This window comes from Bufo bufo, chromosome 2, assembly GCF_905171765.1.
Source record: "Bufo bufo chromosome 2, aBufBuf1.1, whole genome shotgun sequence".
Taxonomy (NCBI): Eukaryota; Metazoa; Chordata; class Amphibia; order Anura; family Bufonidae; genus Bufo; species Bufo bufo.
The window spans coordinates 128,173,502-128,195,075 of NC_053390.1; the positions used below are offsets into that span (position 1 = coordinate 128,173,502).

General features: G+C 38.9%; 1 protein-coding gene across 2 annotated transcripts in view; it reads right to left on the reverse strand.

Moving 5' to 3' along the window:
- Positions 1-21,574, reverse strand: part of EDIL3 (EGF like repeats and discoidin domains 3) — a 905,544-nt gene that overhangs the window by 667,815 nt on the left and 216,155 nt on the right. For both annotated transcript variants that reach the window (XM_040421516.1, XM_040421515.1), the window contains exon 2: positions 20,071-20,199. In XM_040421516.1, the coding sequence (XP_040277450.1) occupies positions 20,071-20,199 (129 nt within the window). The remainder of the gene's footprint in view (positions 1-20,070; positions 20,200-21,574) is intronic.

The window sequence follows — 21,574 nt, forward strand, 5'->3', positions numbered from 1 at the left end:
AGTGGACTAAGGTGAGTTAAATAAAAAAATAAAAAATTAACCCTTCCAGTGCTATTTTACTATGCATTCTGTATTCAGAATGCTATTATTTTCCCTTATAACCATGTTATAAGGGAAAATAATAATGATCGGGTCTCCATCCCGATCGTCTCCTAGCAACTGTGCGTGAAAATCGCACCGCATCCGCACTTGCTTGCGGATGCTTGCGATTTTCACACAACCCCATTCACTTCTATGGGGCCTGCGTTGCGTGAAAAACGCAGAATATAGAGCATGCTGCGATTTTCACACAACGCACAAGTGATGCGTGAAAATCACCGCTCATGTGAACAGCCCCATAGAAATTAATGGGTCGGTATTCAGTGCGGGTGCAATGCGTTCAACTTATGCATTGCACCCGCGCGGAAATCTCGCCCGTGTGAACGCAGCCTTAAACAGTCATACAATGAAAAGATTGTACAGACATTATTTTGCATCATTATTTTGCAATAACAAATTATTCAAAACCTTAACAGGTAAGTTAGGGTAGGAAAGGATTTTGTCCTTTATCTCTCCCTATCCCAACACTTGAGCCCAGTGGTGAACACAGACAGCAATGTTCACCATGAACCCAATGCAAGAAAATCATATGGACCCCTTGCTTTTGAATAGCCTAAAACAGAACACCCTTTTTATGTCTTTGTATCCTGTCAACATTCCCCCAGTAACTGTGTGCATAATATTCATTGTCTCAGTCCATCTCCTGCAATAGCCATGAGTATGCTGATTTTAGGGTGACATTGGTCCCATTACCTACTGCCCCCCTGTGCAACTGTACCAGTTGCTCAAATGGTATGCTCACCCCTACATCAGCTTCCCACTCATCGTCAAACCAGTTTTTTTCCCCCAGAAAAACTTATAACTTACAATAACCATGCTGCACCTACACTACCATGTGATCAGTTTCTACCCTCATCTACTGTCTCCCCCCCCCCATTCCATTGATGACTGTAAGCTCTTGCGAGCGAGGCCTTGTTTGTACCAGTCTGTCACTCAATCTTGTGCTTATTGTACATTTATGCTCTTCCCCTTTTGTATTTATTATCTACAGTTCCCTAGAATGAATATTGCTTTAATACTATTTATGCAAATTCCAAGATAATATTTTAGCCTTGATGAGTGTGTTTTTTATCTGCATTACACCAATATTTATATGGTCTGAACTTTAAAGCCAATGCTGAGCTATGGGGAGAACAAACTATAAACTATTCACCACCACTATAAACACATGCTGAGCTTGGCAGTGACTTATCTCCCAGAGGAACAAAGGATCGGGCATGGGTAAGTCCTACCAGCTTCTTTTCATTCACATCTGCATGGAAGTCAGGAGGCCCCATATAAATATGTAAGAAATCAAGAAATTTGGCCAACTTTTATTTAATGGATTTGTATTGACCATACACTTTCTAAAAATACCTAATAGTTGTTTAGACCAGTAATTTCACCAGCAATACGTATGAAATAAATATTATCTGAAATGAGAGTTTTTTCTCATGTGTAGCACATTACATTATGTTACTGCATTCTCTTATGGAAATGACAGGCAATTTGCCAAAATCTTTAATGATTATGTTGAGACTTATTGCAGAAATGTCATCTATTTGGAGTTTTCAGAATCTATGCCCGTGCTACAGAAACAAACTCTTCGAACAGATTTTCAATTGCAGATTATTATTTTTTGCACCAAATCTAGTGCCTATGAATCCAATAGTTTCTGCGTAGGAGGTGTTGGGTAGGTGGTTTCTGGCGCCTCTGGCAGTACTTATCTTAAAAATAGGAGAATTAGCTATGAATAAATGGGCACATCTTCCAATGGAAGATTATAATATGGTCTGTTGGAGGGGGGGGGCGGCCAGACCCAAGTAGCCCGGGGAGCTTATGGTTACCCAAACTGTCCACCATCCTAATAGAATTAATAAGTGGCTCCAGTGCAGAGCCTGTCTAACTAACTGTTTAATGAGGAGTGCACTTCACTGCCCATCTCCACTGCCTGAGTCCTTCAGCTTACGAATATGATGACCTGTTACCCCGGCAGGAAGCAATGAAAAGCAGTGGCAACCAAGAAAATCAGCAGATCATGTTCTTCTCCTTCCCCTGACCCAGGCTAACCCCATCATGCCTGTAAGTACATAACTCTGTGTGCGTTTGTGTATATACTGAGTATATATGCACTTAATCTGCCCCTGGCATCTTCTTCCCCATCGTTGCTAATGCTCAAAGTGTATTACAGCATCACAAACACAATTTATCATTGATAAAATCTATGTAAAGTTCTCCAGTAAATTAATATAGACTCCATGAAAAAATGCACTGTTTGAGGAAAATCCTCTTCCAGCAAATAATTTGCTGACTAAATTCATGTCAAGTGAATATGGAAATATATAAAGAATTGGGCTCTTTGAAGATAAATATTGCAAGGTATTAATATTATGTGTAATAACAGGAATGAAGAATTACAAGCATTTGATAGGAAATGCTTAAAACTAATTTTCTGCCATAATGTTGACATAATGACCTGAAAAACATACATTACTGTTATCATGTTTGACTTATGATAAAAACAATGGCAACTGTTATTATATTGCAGAGAAAACAATAAAACACTTTAGTGCTTGAGGGAGAAATTAATGTGATTTCAGGAAGTTTTATGAAATTTATTTATTACGGTTTTGCAGGGTAAGCCATTATGTTACCATTACCAGCTTCATTGCCGCTTTCACATGTGATTCAGTAACGTCTGACATTAATGATTTTTATGCCCTCAGCAGGAACTGCACCACCCTTAAAGGGTATACATCACCTATCTCAATGGGTTTTAGAGACCTTAAACTATAAAGAATATTATTATAAATGGCAACTTTACTACATAAAACTATTGAAAATGTCTTTACATTAGATGAAAATATTGTTAGGTGACTTTTTATATCTTTCAGATATAGATTTCTCTTAATTGGTCATCAAATAGGGAGCGAGTCTTTGGTTGTATTAGTCATCTAATAGCTACAGTATATGATCACCTAAGGCAAATGATTACTTTTTACTGCAATCATGGTTTATGGCTATTTATAGACCTACAGTAGGCGCTATATGCTTTGTTCCTCTGCTCCTCCGCCTATCGCTATATACCTGCTTATGGGTATTGATTATAGATTGTGCTAGCAGGAAACTTTTAAGGGCCTTTTTGGGGAGAAAAAAAAGCTCTGTCCCATTGACTCCAGCGGAGTTGCAATACCACACAAAACCCGTGGAGAGGTATGGTCCAGTGTTGGAAGAAATTAGCCATGATTTTGCTCGACATCCCATTTACCCCTTAAGGACCGGGCTCATTTTCACCTTAAGGACCAGGCAATTTTTTGCAAATCTGACCAGTGTCACTTTATGTGTGAATAGCTTTAAAACGCTTTTACTTATCCAGGCCATTCTGAGATAGTTTTTTCATCACATATTGTACTTTATGACACTGGTAAAATGGAGTAAAAAAAAAAAAAATCATTTTTATTTAGAAATAAATACCAAATTTACCAAACATGTGGAAAAATTAGCAAATTTTCAAGTTTCAATTTCTCTACTTTTATAATACATTGTAATACCTCCAAAAATAGTTATTAATTTACATTCCCCATATGTCTACTTCATGTTTGGATCATATTAGGAATGACATTTTATTTTTTGGGGACATTACATGGCTTAGAATTTTAGAAGCAAATCTTGAAATTTTTCCAAAAATTTTCAAAACCCACTTTTTAAGGACCAGTTCAGGTCTGAAGTTACTTTGTGACTCTTGCATAATAGAAACCACCCAAAAATGACCCCAATTTTAGAAACTACACCCTCAAGGTATTAAAAACTGATTTTAAAAACGTTGTTAACCCTTTAGGTGTTCCACAAGAATTAATGGAAAATGGAGATGAAATTTCAAAATGTCACTTTTTTGGCAGATTTTCCATTTTAAATTATTTTTTTCCGCTAACAAATCAAGGATTAACAGCCAAAGTAAACTCAATATTTATTTCCCTGATTCTGTAGTTTACAGAAACACCCCATATGTGGTCGTAAACTGCTATAAGGGCACACAGCAGGGCGCAAAAGGAAAGGAACACCATATGGTTTTTGGAGGGCAGTTTTCAATGGGAAAATTTTAACTTGCCATGTCACATTTGAAGACCCCCTGATGCACCCCTAGAGTATAAACTCCAAAAAAGTGACCCCATTTTGGAAACTATGGGATAAGGTTGCAGTTCTGTTGGTAATATTTTAGGGTACAGAGGATTTTTGGTTGCTCTATCTTACACTTTTAGTGAGGCAAGGTAATAAAAAAAATTGCTGTTTTGGAACTGTTTTATTTTTTGTTATTTACAACATTCATCTCACAGGTTAGATCATGTGGTATTTTTATAGAGAAAGTTGTTACGGACGCGACATTACCAAATATGACTTTTTTGTTGTTGTTTATTTCAGTTTTATATAATAAAGCATTCTTGAAAACAATTATTTTTTTGTGTCTCTATATTCTGAAAGCCTTAGTTTTTAGTTTTTTTTGGGGGGCAACTGTCTTATGTAGGGGTGCATTTTTTTCAGTATGAGGTGATGGTTTGATTGGTACTATTTTAAGGTCCATATGACTTTTTGATCGCTTGCTATTGCACTTTTTGTGATGTAAGGTGACAAAATAATAGCTTTTTTGACACCGCTTATTTTTATATTTTTAGAGTATTCACCTGAGGTGTTAGGTCATGTGATATTTTTATAGAGAAGGTTTTTACGGCGATACCTAATATGTCTACTTTTTTATTTACACTAATATAATTTTTGAAACAAAAAAAATCATGTTTTAGTGTCTCAATAGTCTGAGAGCCATAGTTTATTTTTTATTTTTTGGGCGATTGTCCTATGTAGGGGCTAATTTTTTGCGGGATGAGGTGATGGTTAGATTGGTACTATTTTGGGGGACATACGCCTTTTTGATCGCTTAGTGTTGCACTTTTAGTCATGTAAGTTGAAATTGCTTTTTTTTACACAGTTTTTATTTTATTCTTTTTATGGTGTCTTTTTATTTTTTTAACTTGAAACTTTCATTTTTTTATTGAAAACACTTTTTTTTCAACTTTATTTCTGTCCCACTCTGGGACTTTTGGGGGTCAGATCCCCTCTGCAATGCATTACAATACATCTGTATTGTAATTCTTTGCTTGGTAGTGTATGACACTGAGTCATACACTAACAGGTTGCCTAGGAATGATTTCAGCAGGCACCCCGTTCCGATCACTGCCCGCCGCGCAGCGGTGATCAGAAATACACAGGGCGTACGTGTACGCCCTGTGTCCTTAAGGACTCGGACATCAGGGCGTACAGGTACGCCCTGTGTCCGTAAGAGGTTAAAGAGTAAAAAAAAATTATACAAGTTGTTTTTAAACTCTTCTAAATAGCCCACAAAATAATGTTGGAATATACTTTATTAATGAATTATGTTGTTTTGCAACTTAAAAAGGTACCCAAAGTTCATGACAGTACTGCTTCTTAAAATCATCATTCCCATACATCGCTGGCTTGTCAGTGCTGTGCGGTGTACAGATTTCTGCTGCTGTGGAGAACTCTGCACAGGAGGGAGCACAGATCGCTATCCTGCCTGCGCTCCCCCAAGCTAATTCTTGAACAGCACTGTACCGATGTGCTCTGCCAAGTTTTAGCTGATCGGAGTGGGCTCCTGCCTGTGCCAGCACTCCTTTTACCTCAAGGCTCTCTATACCACATCTGTACGAGAGCCTTGAGCTAAGAGGAGCGTGGGCACAGGCAGGAGCCCACTCTGATTAGCTAAAAACTGGTAGAGCACATCGGTACAGGGCACAGAGTACAGATGTGCTGTGCCTGAATTAGCTAAGTTAGACATACTATGTATGCTATACGATACTGTAGCTTAAGTCTATGGGTTGCCAAATATTACAGTAATACCAAATAAGTACATTTTATTATGTTTAAGTCGTTTTGCACAACAAAAACAATTTTATTTCTAAGGACTGTGGCCTCTAAGGAGTTAAAGGACTGGGATCAGATGTTACAGTAGGACCAGCTATTTGTGCTTGCTTCGTCTTCCTGACATATCTGGATGTTATGGTGTTTTTATGTAAATCAACCCATGAGGTCCAAATATGCCATGGTGCGATAATAAGTTAAAGCAATTTATGGTCTTTTTTTTATAGACTACAAACATGCTTTAAGGTGCTACTGGATATGTTATAATTGGTTATGAATGCCGTTCAGTGGATTTTCATCCAAGTTTGAACAAAATCAAGCATCAACCCTATTCCCAACGTGCTATTAGACACTTGCATCAATTCTTTGACATCTGATTATAAAGAGGCTCATTTTTCATAGACAAGGCTCATTACACAACCATTGTATTATGTATTTAGTGCTTTAAAAACCTAGTTTTGCCTAGATTGCAATCTTTTTGATTCCTCCATTACGTTTAACCAGCAGGCTGAGTTATTATTCATAATAAAACTCGTGGTACTGAATATTTTTCTCCTAATAGTATAACTTAACCAACATAGAAGAAAATAGTAATATTTTATCACGCATTTCACACAGCTAAAAATCTGTGGAAAGATATTTATGATCTGTTTATCTGAAGGTCGTTGACATGTATGAATTTTACCTTCCATCATTCTGTCCTATTTTACAATGCAAATCAGAAAACGAATATTCTACAAGTCAAAACTGGAACATTAGCCGATTTTATAAATGTAGCACTTTGCTGTTCTGAGAGGAATATGAAGACGTTACTCAGTCTCAACACTCAAGGAAAGAGATTTTTTAAAATTTAGAAATCCTAATATAATTTTAGGGGTGGAGGAATAGCCTATTTTTTTTTTTATCCCAGGCATTAATCAATTACAGTATGCAGAGTCTAAGATAGACTTACTGATTGCAATAGGAATAAATGAAAATAACTTAAAATTGCTGAACATCTCACCTGGTCATACATTTTCCCCTATATTATAAGGTATTATGTGTTAAAGGGTTGTTCCAGTTTTATGTTATCTCCTATCAACAGGATAGTGGATAACTAGCTGATCGTTGGGGATCTACCCTCTGGGACCCCCACAGACCCCAAGACTGGTGATGCTGTTCTGATGAAGCGCCATGTGGAACATGCGTCTTGCCGCTCCATTCCTTCTCTGGTGGGAGCCCTGGAGATAGCTGAGCGCTGTACTCAGCTATCTCTCATGATCCCATAGAGAATGAATGGAGTGGTGGGGCGCATGCTTAACCTGCTGCTCCATCAGATGGTGGAGAAGGGATCAGTGGGGGTCTCAGCTGTCAGGTAAGGAATAACATAAACTTGACACAACACCTTAAAAGAATAAAGAAGAGAAGGACCAAGGGGTTAAGATGCCAATACAAATTGCAGAGTTTGGCAGTGTGTGTATGTATTTTCAATGAGGAGAGAAGAGAAAGCTCTGGCAGTGGTCTATCTCCTCGTAGAACAAAATTTTTAAAATTCAAAGTGCCTGATCCTTTTATCTCTCAACATCATCTGTTGGGGGTTGAGTCAGGGGCCCATACATGTATAGTAGACTTCAGGAAAGAAACTAATGGGAGGACTATACAAGAATGTATCATGGGAGGGATTAACAGTCGCACATGGGTTCTGGTGTCTAACTGGGTCTAAAGGCACCTCTGCCACATAAGAAGACAGGAGTATTATAAATGGCCAAAAGTAGGTTGGGGACCTATTACAGATTTTGCATTGGGGTCCTAAAGCTCCAATTTTGTATTTGGATATATGGATGCCTATGGTGACAGAGCCATTCAAGCTTCGCCACATATCTCAATTTCTTGTTAATTATGTACCAGGACAGTTGGAGTTTCATTTGAAGGGATTTCATGGACAGAATTAATGCTTTTCAAGACTAAAAGGAGTTATGCGGGAAAAGATATTGATTACATATACTTAGGATTGGTGAGATTTGTATCAGATTGGTGGGGGTTCGACACCTGGGACCTATGCTGATCATCTGTTAGAAGAGGCTGGATGCTCCGTGAGTGCAGCTGTCTCTTCCTAGGCCATGTAACATCACCATACATTGGTCACATGGCCTAGTTTCTGCTGAGCCCCATTCAAGTTAATGGGGCTGAGCTGCAATACCAAACACATCCGCTATACAATGTATGGCACTGTTCTTGGTAAGCTCCCGGGAGCCCACAGCACTCACCAGAGCTCCGTTGAGCACAGCGGCTTATTGAAACTGCCGATTCAGTGAGGTTTTTTGGATTCAGACCACTGCCAATGTGATCATGATGACCTATCCTGAGGATAGGTTGTCATTATCTTTTCCATGATAACTCCTTTAACTATAATGTATTTGACCAGAAGAAAAAAGATCTAGCATTCCTGTAAGTATATTAACAGCATCCTATGTATATTATAACTGGATGACTGTATCATCATCATCACTCCTCATCACTAGTACCATCACTAGTATCAACACTAGGAATTCAAATATCATGCAAGCCAGGCAACACCTAGAGGAACGTAAATAGCCGTTAAGGAGGTTGTCCACTCCTCAGTACAGACTCTGATTGGCAGTGGTTGTTTACCCTGCACTCCTGCAGAACTCCTTCTGAAGTATCTCTGTCCAGTGAAAGAAGGTAGATAGATACATAGATAAATACATATGTACAGTTAGGTCCATATATATTTGGACAGAGACATTTTTCAAATTTTTGTTCTGTACATTTCCACAATAGATTTTGAACAAAACTATTCAGATGCAGTTGAAGTTCAGACTTTCAGCTTTAATTCAGTAGGTTGAGCAACATGATTGCATAAAAATGTGAGGAACTAAAGCATTTTTTGAACTCGATCCCTTCCTTTCAGGGGTTTAAAAGTAATTAAAAAATTAAATAATTGTAAATAAAATGTTAATTTCTAATACTTGGATGAAAACCCCAGAATTAATCTGGCTGCTTCTGTCCTGTGTCACATCATCAATAAACAATAGGGACCCAGTACCACTGACAGCCATGCATGCCCAAGCCATCACGCTGCCTCTGCCAAGTTTTACAGATGGTGTGGTATGCTTTGGATCATGAGCTGTACCATGCCTTCACCATACTTTTTTCTCTCCATCATTCTGATAGAGGTTGATCTTGGTTTCATCTGTCAAAAGAATGTTCTTCCAGAAGTGTGCTGTTTTTTTAAGATTTTTTTTTAGCAAAGTCCAACCTAGCCTTCTTATTTTGAGGCTTATGAGTAGCTTGCATCTTGCAATGAACCATCAGTATTTACTTTCATGCAGTCTTCTCTTTATGGTAGATTTGGATACTGATATGCCTATATCCTAGAGAGTGTTGTTCATTTGGTTGGCTGTTGTGAAGAGGTTTCTCTTCACCATGGCTAATTAATTATTCTGCGATCATCCACCACTGTTGTCTTTCGTGGGCGTCCAGGTCTTTTTGCATTGTTGAGGTCAGAAGTGCTTTCTTTCTTTCTTTCTCAGGATGTACCAAACTGTAGATTTTTGCCAGTGCTAATAGTTTATCAATTTCTCAGATGGCTTTTTTCTGTTTTCACAGATAAAGGATGGCTTGTTTCACCTGCATGGAGAGCTCCTTTGACTGCATGTTTACTTCTCGGCAAAATCTTCAAAATGCAAGCACCACACCTCAAATCAACTCCAGACCTTTTATGTGCTTAATTGAGAAAGAAATAATGAAGGAATTGCCCACACCTACCCATGAAACAGCCTTTGAGTCAATTGTCCATTTACTTTTGGTCCCTTTAAAAACAGGGTGCCACATGTAAAGGAGCTGAAAGCTAAAAGTCTGGACTTTATGTTCATGTCCATTAAATAACTATAACTTGAATATGTTTTAGTAAACAGGTAATAAAAACTAAATTTTTCTCAGTGTCCAAATATGTATGGACCTAACTGAACAAACAATGTAGCTGAGTTAACACACACGCTTGGCGGGTTATCACATCTAGTTAACGTGTTATAACTGTGACTGTTAACTCTTCTACATCCATACATCCGTACATACATACATACTACATAGAGAGACAGATAGGGCTATTTGATTTATAACTTGGATAACCCAATATTTCAATGAGTGATGACCATGAAGTTTGTTGTCTACCATTTTGCAGCTTGTTAGTGACAGGAAACCTAAGAATTCATACTCTGTTCAATAAATTGCAAAACACGGTCTCACATGGAAAGCCTCAGACAGAAATATCTTTCATCCTGGAGGCAGGAGAGATTGAAGATTTTACAGTGAGTTGAGGAAAAGAATCTATAATCTTCTTGTTTTCCTATGCTGCACAGTGAACTCAGAGCAATATCTTACATATCTAGTGTCTATTTCATGTGTTCACACTGTAAAGTATATAAGCAAGAGACCCTTTAGTAACCCTTCTAATGTTATGGCACACCTTCTTCAAAAGAAGCATAACAGTGAATCTTGCTGCATAAAAATTGGGTAGTTCCAAAAAATGTACATGTGGTTAAAACTTGCATGTGGACGAAAGAGCAGTACACTGTAATTATAAAAAAAATGTATAAAGTGAAAGTGGTTACGTAAAAGGTATAGCAATACTTCTTACTAGATAAACTGATTAATTAAAGGAGTTTTCCTTTCAAACACATTCGGTTACCGATTCCCTGCCACTCCAATCCTGATCTGGTCTTTGTCCCTCTTTGTTTCCTGGTTTCGACTAATTCAGCCAATCACTGCCTGAGGCAATTCACTAGTATGGCCAGTGATTTGCAGATTAAACCTTTCTTTGCCCTTCCAGCACAAATAGCTTTGACCAAGCGAGCATGGGAATGGCATTGATGGGGAATTGTGAGGGTAATTTCAATATTTTTTTTAAGTAATGTGGAAAAAAAACTTAACTGCTGTAACAATGAAATATAGGAGCCTGAGGACTCATCCACATGTTGATAGCATGTCTTCATATAGGAGTTGATAGCATGGCTTAATGTAGAAGTTGTGTACATATAACTTAAGTTTGCCTTGGCAAAGGCTTTATTAATCTCACAGAACAAGATCCAATCCCATAATGGGCTCTAAATGTAAGGCTCATGCAAAAAGCATGAAAAGGTTGAATGTATGGAGAGAAACGCATGGACTTCCCATCATGCATTTTTATTCCTAGAAATGTATTCTTATCAGTCACATGTCAGCAGGTCTACGAAGTCCATGCACAGAAATCTGTTGCAGGCACTAAATGCCTTTCCAAAGTGTCAATCGGAGGCCAGCTGAAGCAGATCTACTCCTTTGGATTCAGTTCTGGAGATATTTTGTGTGACCTCTTTCAGCTCTCGTGAATATCTAATGAAGCCTATCCTCCAGCTTTCTTAATGACATTTATGAGCATCTGCAAGATACGATGCATTATATAAAGAGGTCCATTTAATAATCGTGTGTACATATAAATTACCACCTATAAATAGCAGGTCAAGTATAATGTCATTCATTCAATTAAAAAGTACATATACATGTAATGTTTAGTTTGTGGATATTTCTGTCTCCTTAGCTGAGAAATCCCCATCGTGGTGAGAAATTGGACTATTTTTTTTAATTATATTTGCAACTTTTTGTTTCCCTAGAATCAGAATAAAGGTATAATCTGTAAGTGTGAAAATGATCATTGTCATGAACTTTACTGATTAACAGATACCAGCAGCATTTGCTTTCCTATATTTGTATTGGATCTTTTAGATCTATGATTTGCAGAATTTTATGTGAATTTATTATAAAAAACAAATATATCTAACTTCATAAAGATGGAGGAACTGTTTTGAAATATTACTATATTTTGTTAAAGGAGTTGTCTCATGATGGTTACACATTCCATATGCCATTTTAGGACATAGACCACCATAGAGTGAGGTCTCGGAATAAGAACCTCCAAAATGGGGTAGATGGAGAGCTTTGTCCTTCTAATTATGTGGAAAGTGGGTCATTCAAATGTATGGCCAAAAAAGACTTCCCCTGATCGTCAAAAATTCTAGGAGATGGACTGTAACAAAGCCAATATCTATTTGAAACAACCTATAAATGAGATATTAAATTAAACAGGTGATAAACTTGCCCCATGTGTTTGTCAGTCTGCAAGGTGCTCTGTATGTTCCCGAGACGCTATTATAAAAAAAATATATATAAAAACTGAGAAAAAAGGTTAATTTCTCGCTAATATCTTCCATTTTTAGCTGGTGAATGGCTAAGGGGGTAGGACTTGGCTATATTTTTGTCCTACTGCAGACAGAGCAAAGGGTGAAGGCTGCAGCAAGTTATCTTTTAGCCAGTTAGGACTGTATGGAGAACATTAAGAATAGTTGGACTTATTGGATATATTGTTTATATTTAGGAGTTAAATTGAAATATTAGAAAGCAAAGACTCAAAGATTATGCAATTAATTTTTTTTTGTGAATATTTAGTGTTCCTTTAGGAAACTAAGTTATCTACAAGGTCTGGCAATAAAGTTTGCAAACTTCTCACTGTCAGCTAGTCGGGGCAGCACTATACAGTATGGTTTCATAACCTTATCATATCTGCGTTTCATCACTGTTTTTGTAGACCCACAACAATATTATTCTGATTGGTGACTAGTAATGTCAGTATGTGTTTTTGTATCCCTTCACAAAAATGTCAAAGCTTGAATTAGAGCAACAAACAGTGATAACATTTCTTGTTAAAAATGGCAATTGTGGAAGAGAAATAAGGGAGATGATGTTGCAAGTTTATGGAGATAACGCTGTGGATTAAATGTTTTTTTAAAGGCAGAGAACGTGTCATTTATGAAGAGAGTTCGGGACGACCAAAAACAAGTCCAATTGTGCATGAAGATCATCGGCTGACTGTCGGGATGTCACGGTCATATTGGTGTTTGACCTTGACGCGTTGCCGTGCAGACTCGTTGCCAGGGGTAACGTGTAGTTTGTTTTTTTGCACGTGCACTTCCCCATTAAGGTGTGCCACCCTGCTGTTTGGTGAGAAAGGGGTTAATCTTCTGGCTAGTGGGGATTAAGGTGTTTCCTGGGTGTGGCCGCAAGCTTGATATAAACCTGTGGCTTGCTGGCTGGGTGGAGTTGTACTACAGCCTTGCTTGGTGTTGGAGCTTTGCTCCTTGCCTGGGTGTTCCAGCCCAGTCCCTGAGGGCCACCTTATTGGACATAAATTGTCTTTCCTTGTGTTTTCTCCCAGTTTCCTACCTCACTTGTTATTTGTTGGGTGTGGGTTTATGTTCAGGGTGTGTTGTACCTCTTCATGGTTGTTACATGTCTGGGCTGTTGTTGGTGTTTGTCCCTACATGTATGTTTGACGTTTGCCCTGTATGTTGATGCCTGTTTGCAGCACTGCTTGGGGTTGCCATGCACTGTGTGAGCATGGGGGGCGCCTATACTGAAGCACGGGTTCCAGTTGTGGAGGCTTCAGCAGGTAAGTGAGTTGTCTTGTTGTTCTTACCTGCCGATCCTCTTGCTGTGAATGGTCTCTCCTTTTCCCTGCTTCTAGGCCTTTAGAGACTCCTGTATCTCCGTGTTGTGGATGAACAGGTTGTCTCTCCCCTGCTCCTATGTGAGGGATTTCCAGGGTGACTCAGGATATTTGGTATCCAAAGTATGAGTCATCCCACCATCTGGGTCTGCTCATACGGTTAGGCGTTAGGGAGGGGATTAGGGATGCAATAGGAGGTGACCTGCTTCCCTTTTCCTTGCTTCCTGGCCTAGTTGCTACCCTTATCCTTTTTACATTGTACGGTTGGGGGGTTTCCCCCACTCCCCACCGTGACACAGGAGCATAGCAGAGCAAGTTAACTGAAAATATTGGCTTACATAAGTTGTTTGCAAAAATGATCCCCAAGATGCTCACCAATGAACACCGACCAAGTTGGGTCATGTCATCACAGGTGATGAAACAAGAATCTGCGGATACAACTTTTTAACTCGTAAGTAAATACCTGTTTTTGGAACACCCTCCCTATTTTCTAGATCAAGACCCAATGACATTTTTATGTTCCCAAAGATAAAGGAAATATTGAAAGGAAGGCATTTTGATGATATTAATGACATCAAAGGTAATAGCAGCGCTGAAGGCCATTTTACAAAAACAGTTCAAAAATTGCTTTGAAGATCGGGCAAGGTGCTGACACGAGTGCATAGCTATCCAAGAGGACTACTTTAAAGACAACCACAATAAAATTTGACAATGAGGTATGTGGCACTTTGACTGCAATAAGTTCACTAACTTTATTGTCAGACCTTGTATGTTACCTACTGTATGTAAAAACATAACTGCCCTCAAAGACTTAAAGTGGTTTAATGTTTTTAACTTATCCATAAATATTCATTGAAATTCTTTGCTAGTACTCACTATCAGATCTTCATTCAAAATAGTTCCAAATGAGACGAGCCCTTTAAAGGACGTATGTCAGCAGTTTGACCATGCTAAACTTTTGTAGGTAGAGATTGATGATCAAAGAACAAATATATTTTTTGTGGAGCTTTTCTCATCAGGAGTAGTATGCATATGAACTTTTATTCTGCCTGGTTCTGTTCTTTCAAGTGACCATGATGGACTTCACTGTGCAGTCTTCTCAATGTTAAAGAGATTCTCTGGGAATAATTTTAAGTAGCCGCCAGCAACCTGTCTTAAACTGTGAGCAAGACTGGTTGCTACAACTTGCAGAGCTGCTTAGGGGAGTGAGGTGTAGGACCTCACTACACACTAAATTGCTGGTCTACAATAGATGGTAATTATGTGATTCTGCCTAAGATATGCCATCATGGCTTAGCAGCCTGACAGGAAATCTCACCAATATGTAGTATATGGAAAGGAAGCTCTGCAAGTGGAGGCAACCAGTCCTTCTGACATTATAGGACAGGTTGCCAATGGCCATTTCAAATCACCCCCAGAAAAACTCCTTTACGCAGCTTCACATCCTCTACTCTCTGCTCTGAGCAATAGCTGTAGCACCCAACCAGAAATCCATCACAGCTGACACTCAGAGTAGATGGGAAGGGCTTTGAAGCAGCTCAATGCAGATAGCAAAGTAGTAGAGAACACTTCACAGAGAAGACTTGTCCTGGGCACTTGAGAGAAATGAATTTGGCAGAATAACATTTCATATTCTTACTACTCCTGATGAGAAAAGCGCCATCAAAGCTTATGTTTGTATTGCTCTCCCCAGCCCTTACCTAGTGCTAGCAGCAGTTTAGCATGGTCAAAATTTCTGACTTTAAGACTTAAAATACCATAACCATGAGTCGAATAAATAAGATTTATGCATATATTATCTGAAGTAGTCACATTCTACAATTGAATTGTGGATTATCATGTAATACAACAGTGTATTGAGCTATATAATTATACTTAATGTTTGTTAAAGCTGGCATTTCCCTTGGGGCAAATATTCATGTAGGGGAGGCTGCATGTTGCCGAAAACTACGCCCACATATGGTCAGTGCGGTTCTCAAACTGATAGTAAATGGTTGCACAATTGTGGCTGTAACATGTAGCCTTACCTGCAAGATCACACAGGCATTACTGTGATTTACTGTATATGGCTGCTGATATGGCTGCAAAGTATCACAGGTAAAACTGGCTTTACTGGCAAAGTCATGCGGCTATTTACTATCGATTCTAAAACCACATGAAGCCATAGTGAAACTATGACTCCCAAGAATGGTCCATTTATTTCTATGGAGTTCTGAGAACAGCCAAGCAAGGGAGCATCTTGGGAGTCGTAGTTTTACCACAGCTGGATTGTCGGAGGTTAGCCATCACAGCCCTAAGGTGTTATTCAGCACTCTCACAGGAGATAGGACAGAACGCAGCAAGAGAGGATCTGAATCACTACCTACAGGATTAGCTAATATGGCTGATAGCTAACTCACAGCATCAGACAACAGGTAACGCTCCAATAGCTCAAGTTTCAGTAACAATCACATTTAGTGTGAACTGAGTCCTATAACAGAAATGTTGGTGAGATGTGATATTGCAGAGAAGACTGAAGTAAAGGCAGCAGTTACTGATGATAATAATGATTGTCAGAGGCAAAATCTGAAGTGTAGTCATAGACAAGCCAGAGGTCAGAAGCCGGTATCAGATAGTAATGCGGTACAGAGGATCAGAAAGGCTCAGGGTCAGACAGGTCCAGTAGTCGATGCAGGCAGCAGGCAAACAGAATGGTCAAACACAGAAGATCGTAACAGAACACCTTTGCTATTACTAATAGTAACTACACATTCAGGCAACTTCCTGGAAGAGGAAGCTGCTATTTAAACTGGAAAGCCCACCCAGGGAGTATGCTGGGAGGCAGGAAGCACACGCCCCTGGAAGCATAAATGACAGAGGGCAGCAAAGCAGGAGATGCTAAGGATATGACAGATGAGACAGCGGGAGGTATGGCATAAGGACCAGGCCTAACATTTACATATATTAGGCGTATTTCAGAGGCAAATTGCGGCACAATGGTTACTTGCTCCACAATCTGACTTTTCCCCGCTCACGCAAGATCTAAAAAAGTGGGTGTGGTATGGGTGGGGAAGGGGCTTGTTTCAGGCTTACAAAAAAGTCTAAATGTAAGATAGCTCTTCAGCGGTCTAAAAATTTGAAGCAGTGGTGGATCCGGCAAACTTATGATGAGACCGGCGCCTCTTCGTAACTCTGGCGGATCCACAGCCAGGTGTAGGGGTTTACTAAGACCGTTGTGTAAAACGATGTTCTTAATAAATTACCCCATTTTCTATCTGTTCTTCAGTTTCACTTTATACTTGCAATAAAAGTAGATTCGGTTGTTACTCTGGAGTAATTTATGCCCAACTTATTAGAAAGGCAGAACACACCGTTTGACAAACAAAATGGTGATACAGAATATATTCTTTCTACACTTGTACAAAAACACACATAATGATAGACTGGTAGGAGAAATGGTACAGACGGTCAAATTAATTACGGCTGCAAACAGTATGTGGCTTAACTAGCACAGATAAAAAGTTACAAACTTTGAAAGAACTATTGATTCAATAGAAAGTAATTAGAAGGTGAAGAATGAAAATGCAAAAACACAAAGCATTGTTTCACTAATGGCTTCATTTAAACATTAACAACTTCACGTTAAGAACAACACGGAGGTAAGGTCACGCATACTAAAAATAAATGCACGCCGTATAGTAATCGAAAAGTTATACCCTTTTTATTATCAGAGATAAACCATGATGACCATATTGCATCGATTTATTGGCTCAATACAGTCCTTGTCTCCAAGCACCCAAACATAACCATATCTTAAAGGGGTATGAGTGATATTTTGGAAGAGTCTATTGTGATAAACTGATCACAAGGTGGATTTGTGCTGTAAATACTTGGGGAAATATTTAATTTTCCTGCAGTACCACCACAGTAGATATTAGCAATTACATAGTTTCCATTGAATTGACCAGGGATTCTGTGTAAGGGCTAATTCACATTGCAAATTTTGATGCTGTCAAAATCATATTTGATGCTGTCAAAATCCATGGTTTCTGCTGTGGTTGTTCATCTGGACATTGCGCACCCGCTCCACTGAATGGACCCAAATCACAAGTGGACACCCGGCTTGAAGCACAGAACATGTTCTTTCTTGGCATGTTCATGGCTTGAAATCACTGACCCTTGAGCTGCAGCACTGCTTCCCATTGAAAACAATGGGAGGCAGACACCAAGCAGCTGGCAGTGGAATTTTGGCATGATTTGTGCCCAAAATTCAGCTGGCACATGCACATTTATACTGCATCCACCAAAGGAAGAGAAGCTCTTTGTCACGGAACCCACCGTGACCTGGGCTCCTGGAAGGAGCTGATGGCCAGCCTCCTTCCTAGCGACTAAGGGCAAAGGAATTTGGAGACCCCCCTTTTTTGGTTGAATCGGGGGTCCGGGGCCCAGGGACGGATGTTGCGGTGGAGCCTGGCACTACAGCCATCCAATTATGCATTTCAACACAGGCTCTGGAAACTTAGGGCCAATGACCATGGACCATCTCGGCAAACGGAATGGAAGAGGGTGACTGTACCCTCATGGGCATCCCCAAGTGGACCGTAGATGATCTCACCGGGTCTGCCATCCTTTAACTTGGGGGAGCTATGTGACGACATGGTCATCAGTTTGAGTTAATTGTGTACTGTTGTTGGATATGTGTAATTATGTTATGTTGTGTAACTTGTTTCAAAAGACTGTCAGCACCCCCCTTTCGTTATCTCCCACTGTACTCTGAAAGAGCTCAGGACAATGACATTTTGGCCAGGCTCCTGCTAGGGCTGTCTGGAGCTATTTTAGCAGGTGGACCCCTGTGGTGTGGGGGCAGACAGAATGTCTGGGGAGGGGAAGGGGGATAGGATAAGATTATAGTCTCATCTGTTCACTTTCTGTATATAAGTCTGTGCAGTTGTTCAATAAAGCAGAATTTGTTTCACCTACACTGATTCTCGTCCAGTGACTGGGGAAACTGGGAGCTACAGATCAGCGGTTTGCAATATCTCCTGAGGAAGGAAGAATACAGGGGTGGACATACTCTTCCTGAGTACTGGGGGTCCGTCACACTCTTTGTTTCCAAACTCCGCTCTGGGTAATAGATGATTGTCCTGACCGGGTATCCTACTCTATTCACTTAAAATTCACTTATTTGGACTTTGAAAATCCTTTTTAGGGTCTTTTCACATTGCCGTAGTTCTTGTCCATGTGTTATCATGTGTGCAATAGACTGCTCACAGACAGCACACGGACCCAAAAAAGTAAGTGATGCTATTCACAACAATGTTTTTCAAATTCAGAGCATGTCCTATCTTAAAGGAAATGTGTCATCAAAAAATGACCTATTGTTTAAATAAAGTTTTTATGTTCAACATATATAAAAAAAAAATAATTGTGATGCTATTTAAAATTTTCCATCTCAATATCTATATTTAAACAAAAACCATGAATCCTGCAGTGGATTCACAGTGGCCATTAAACCTAATAATAGGCACCACTTCTTTTGTCTGTACAGATCACTTCACTGCAGTTATCTGCTTATCTATATACAAATGTAATATTATTACAGGCAGGATTTGAAAGGGAATGTGTCATTAGAAAATTATCTATTGTTTACATCATATTTTTATGTTTACCATATTTTTTAAGTTTTTTTTATGATGTTATTTTTAATTTCCCAAGTCACTATCTATATTTAAAAGAAAAATAATAAAATCCTGCAGTTTTCACACTGGCCACTAAGCCTTATAATAAACACAACTTCTTGATCTGTACAAATCATGTTACTGCATTTACCTGCTTATTTGTCATTCTAAGCCTGCCTGTAAGGATATCATCTCTGTGTACAGATAAGACAGGATCCACCATTCACAATAGTTGATTTTAAAAGCTTATCTATTCTTTCCTTGTACAATGACTCTGCACAGGTCACAGAGCATGTCTAGAAAGTTCTCCCATAGAGTCATTGAGCTCCCCTCCACACCAATGTGTCTATGGACCATGTGTTTGCCGTAAAGCAATTTTTGTTAATGCTTTCTAAATGCTGTTAAGAACAGCTCAGGCAAGATGACTGCCCCCATAATGACATTAGATAATAAATAAAACTGTAATCAAAAAATAAAAACAGATTAGAAAAATGTATCACTATCTGGTTTTAACTGTCAGATAACATTTTTGGTGACACATTTCCTTCAAGCCATGTCTTCCAGAACATAGACCTGGAGACCATTGGAGACAACTGTCCTACCTAGACACACAGACCTCACTGTCAAAATAAAAAAAAAAGATCTGTGTATTGCAGCCACAATAAGATCTGAATATAGTAAACATATTATAGATAAAAGAGATTCATATTATAAGATTTTTTTAATGGAGGCTCTCTAAAGGCCAAGCGCTATTACAATTAGACTAGCGGAAAGTAATGCAAATATGAAATAAAAGCTTCTCATATCACAATATAACTTAATGGTACCAACAAGAAAACTGCATTTTGATCACAAGCTTGCACTTACCAACCTCCACAATACTAGAACAGTTGGGATCGTTGTAGCCAGTTGGGCATTCACATGTATAGGTTTCCTCAGATAAACCAGACAGACAGATTCCTCCATTTTCACATGGGTTGGGTTCACACACATCCCCTGTGAATAAAAACATAGAATGGTTGATCAATAAGTCCTTCTCAGTTAACAGTAACATCTATGAAAGAAAATGCCTTGTTAATAAAATGGTGAAAGAAAAGTAATGGATAGTGAACATTTAAGAAAACATCTAGAAGAAAAAAATCTCTAAAAAGTTACTTTTGGCTTTACTAATGCTAGACAAATAAGCTTGATAGTAAACAAATGGTGTGAAGAATAAATTGGAAAATCACCACTACAGCACTTTTCGCAGCCCAAGAACTTTCTAACAAAACAAATGACACCCTTTCTTTTAAATGAAGGAGTTTCTAGCCTTTATTCTATCTAGACGTTTAATTTCGTTTGTTACATGTAATAATTTATGCAACTATAGAACAAAACAGATGATTTTGGCGTGTGGCATGGGCTGAGAACTGTGAAGGAGATTTATAATGAGGGGAATTTTGAAAGTCAATTTTGCTGGAGACTGCATTTGGTATGGGTGCTATGTAATATTCCCCTTGCATGCTTTAGGTGAAATGCATAATCCCATATTAGTTGCTCAATGGATGTTTTATCAGCTAGATACATGATGATCAGCGAGATTCATGAAAGAAGGCTGTCCTGTGGAAATGACTAGAGATTAGTAAATCAAATCCCACAAAGTGGAATTCGATCCAAATTTCAGGATAAATTTGAATCGCCTAGAAGCCGAATTTCCTCGTACTTCGTGTCAGAGAATCGATTCAATAGTACAAAAAAAATTCAAACTCACCTCCTCCATTTGCTCGCAACGGGCCACCAACCTCAATCTTGCTTAAAGATCTCGGCCAAAATTCCATGTGGCTCGAGATTACATCTTCATGCAGGCCGGCATGATGATGTAATATCGCGCCGCACAGGATTTCGGCCGAGATGTTCAAGTAAGATGGCGGCGGCTGGCCCGTCGCGAGAAAATGGAGGCGGTAAGTTTGATTAAAAAAAAATGTTTTATTGTTAATTTTACACTCGGATGCCACGATCATGTATAAATGTGGCATCTGAGGGGAACAATGATGGGGGCAGCGCTATCGCAGCTCCCTGTCTTTGCACCTGCTACTTTCAAAAAAATGCACTTCGTGACGATGTAATTCGTCACAAAGCAAATTTTTTTGTGAAATTCGGCAAATCATCCGAATTGAACTTTTAAGAAATTTGCTCATCTATAGAAGCGACCCTTGAATCTGTCACCACGATCTTGGATTATTATATGCAGTAACACTGTAGATGAGTAGTACTGCAGATAAGGAGTGCAAAACTCAATTTTTTTCCCTACCACTCCCTGAACTCAAAGCTGCGCTATAATGCCTAATCCAGTATGCTGTGTCATGTCACCATAATATAGAAAATTCCAGAG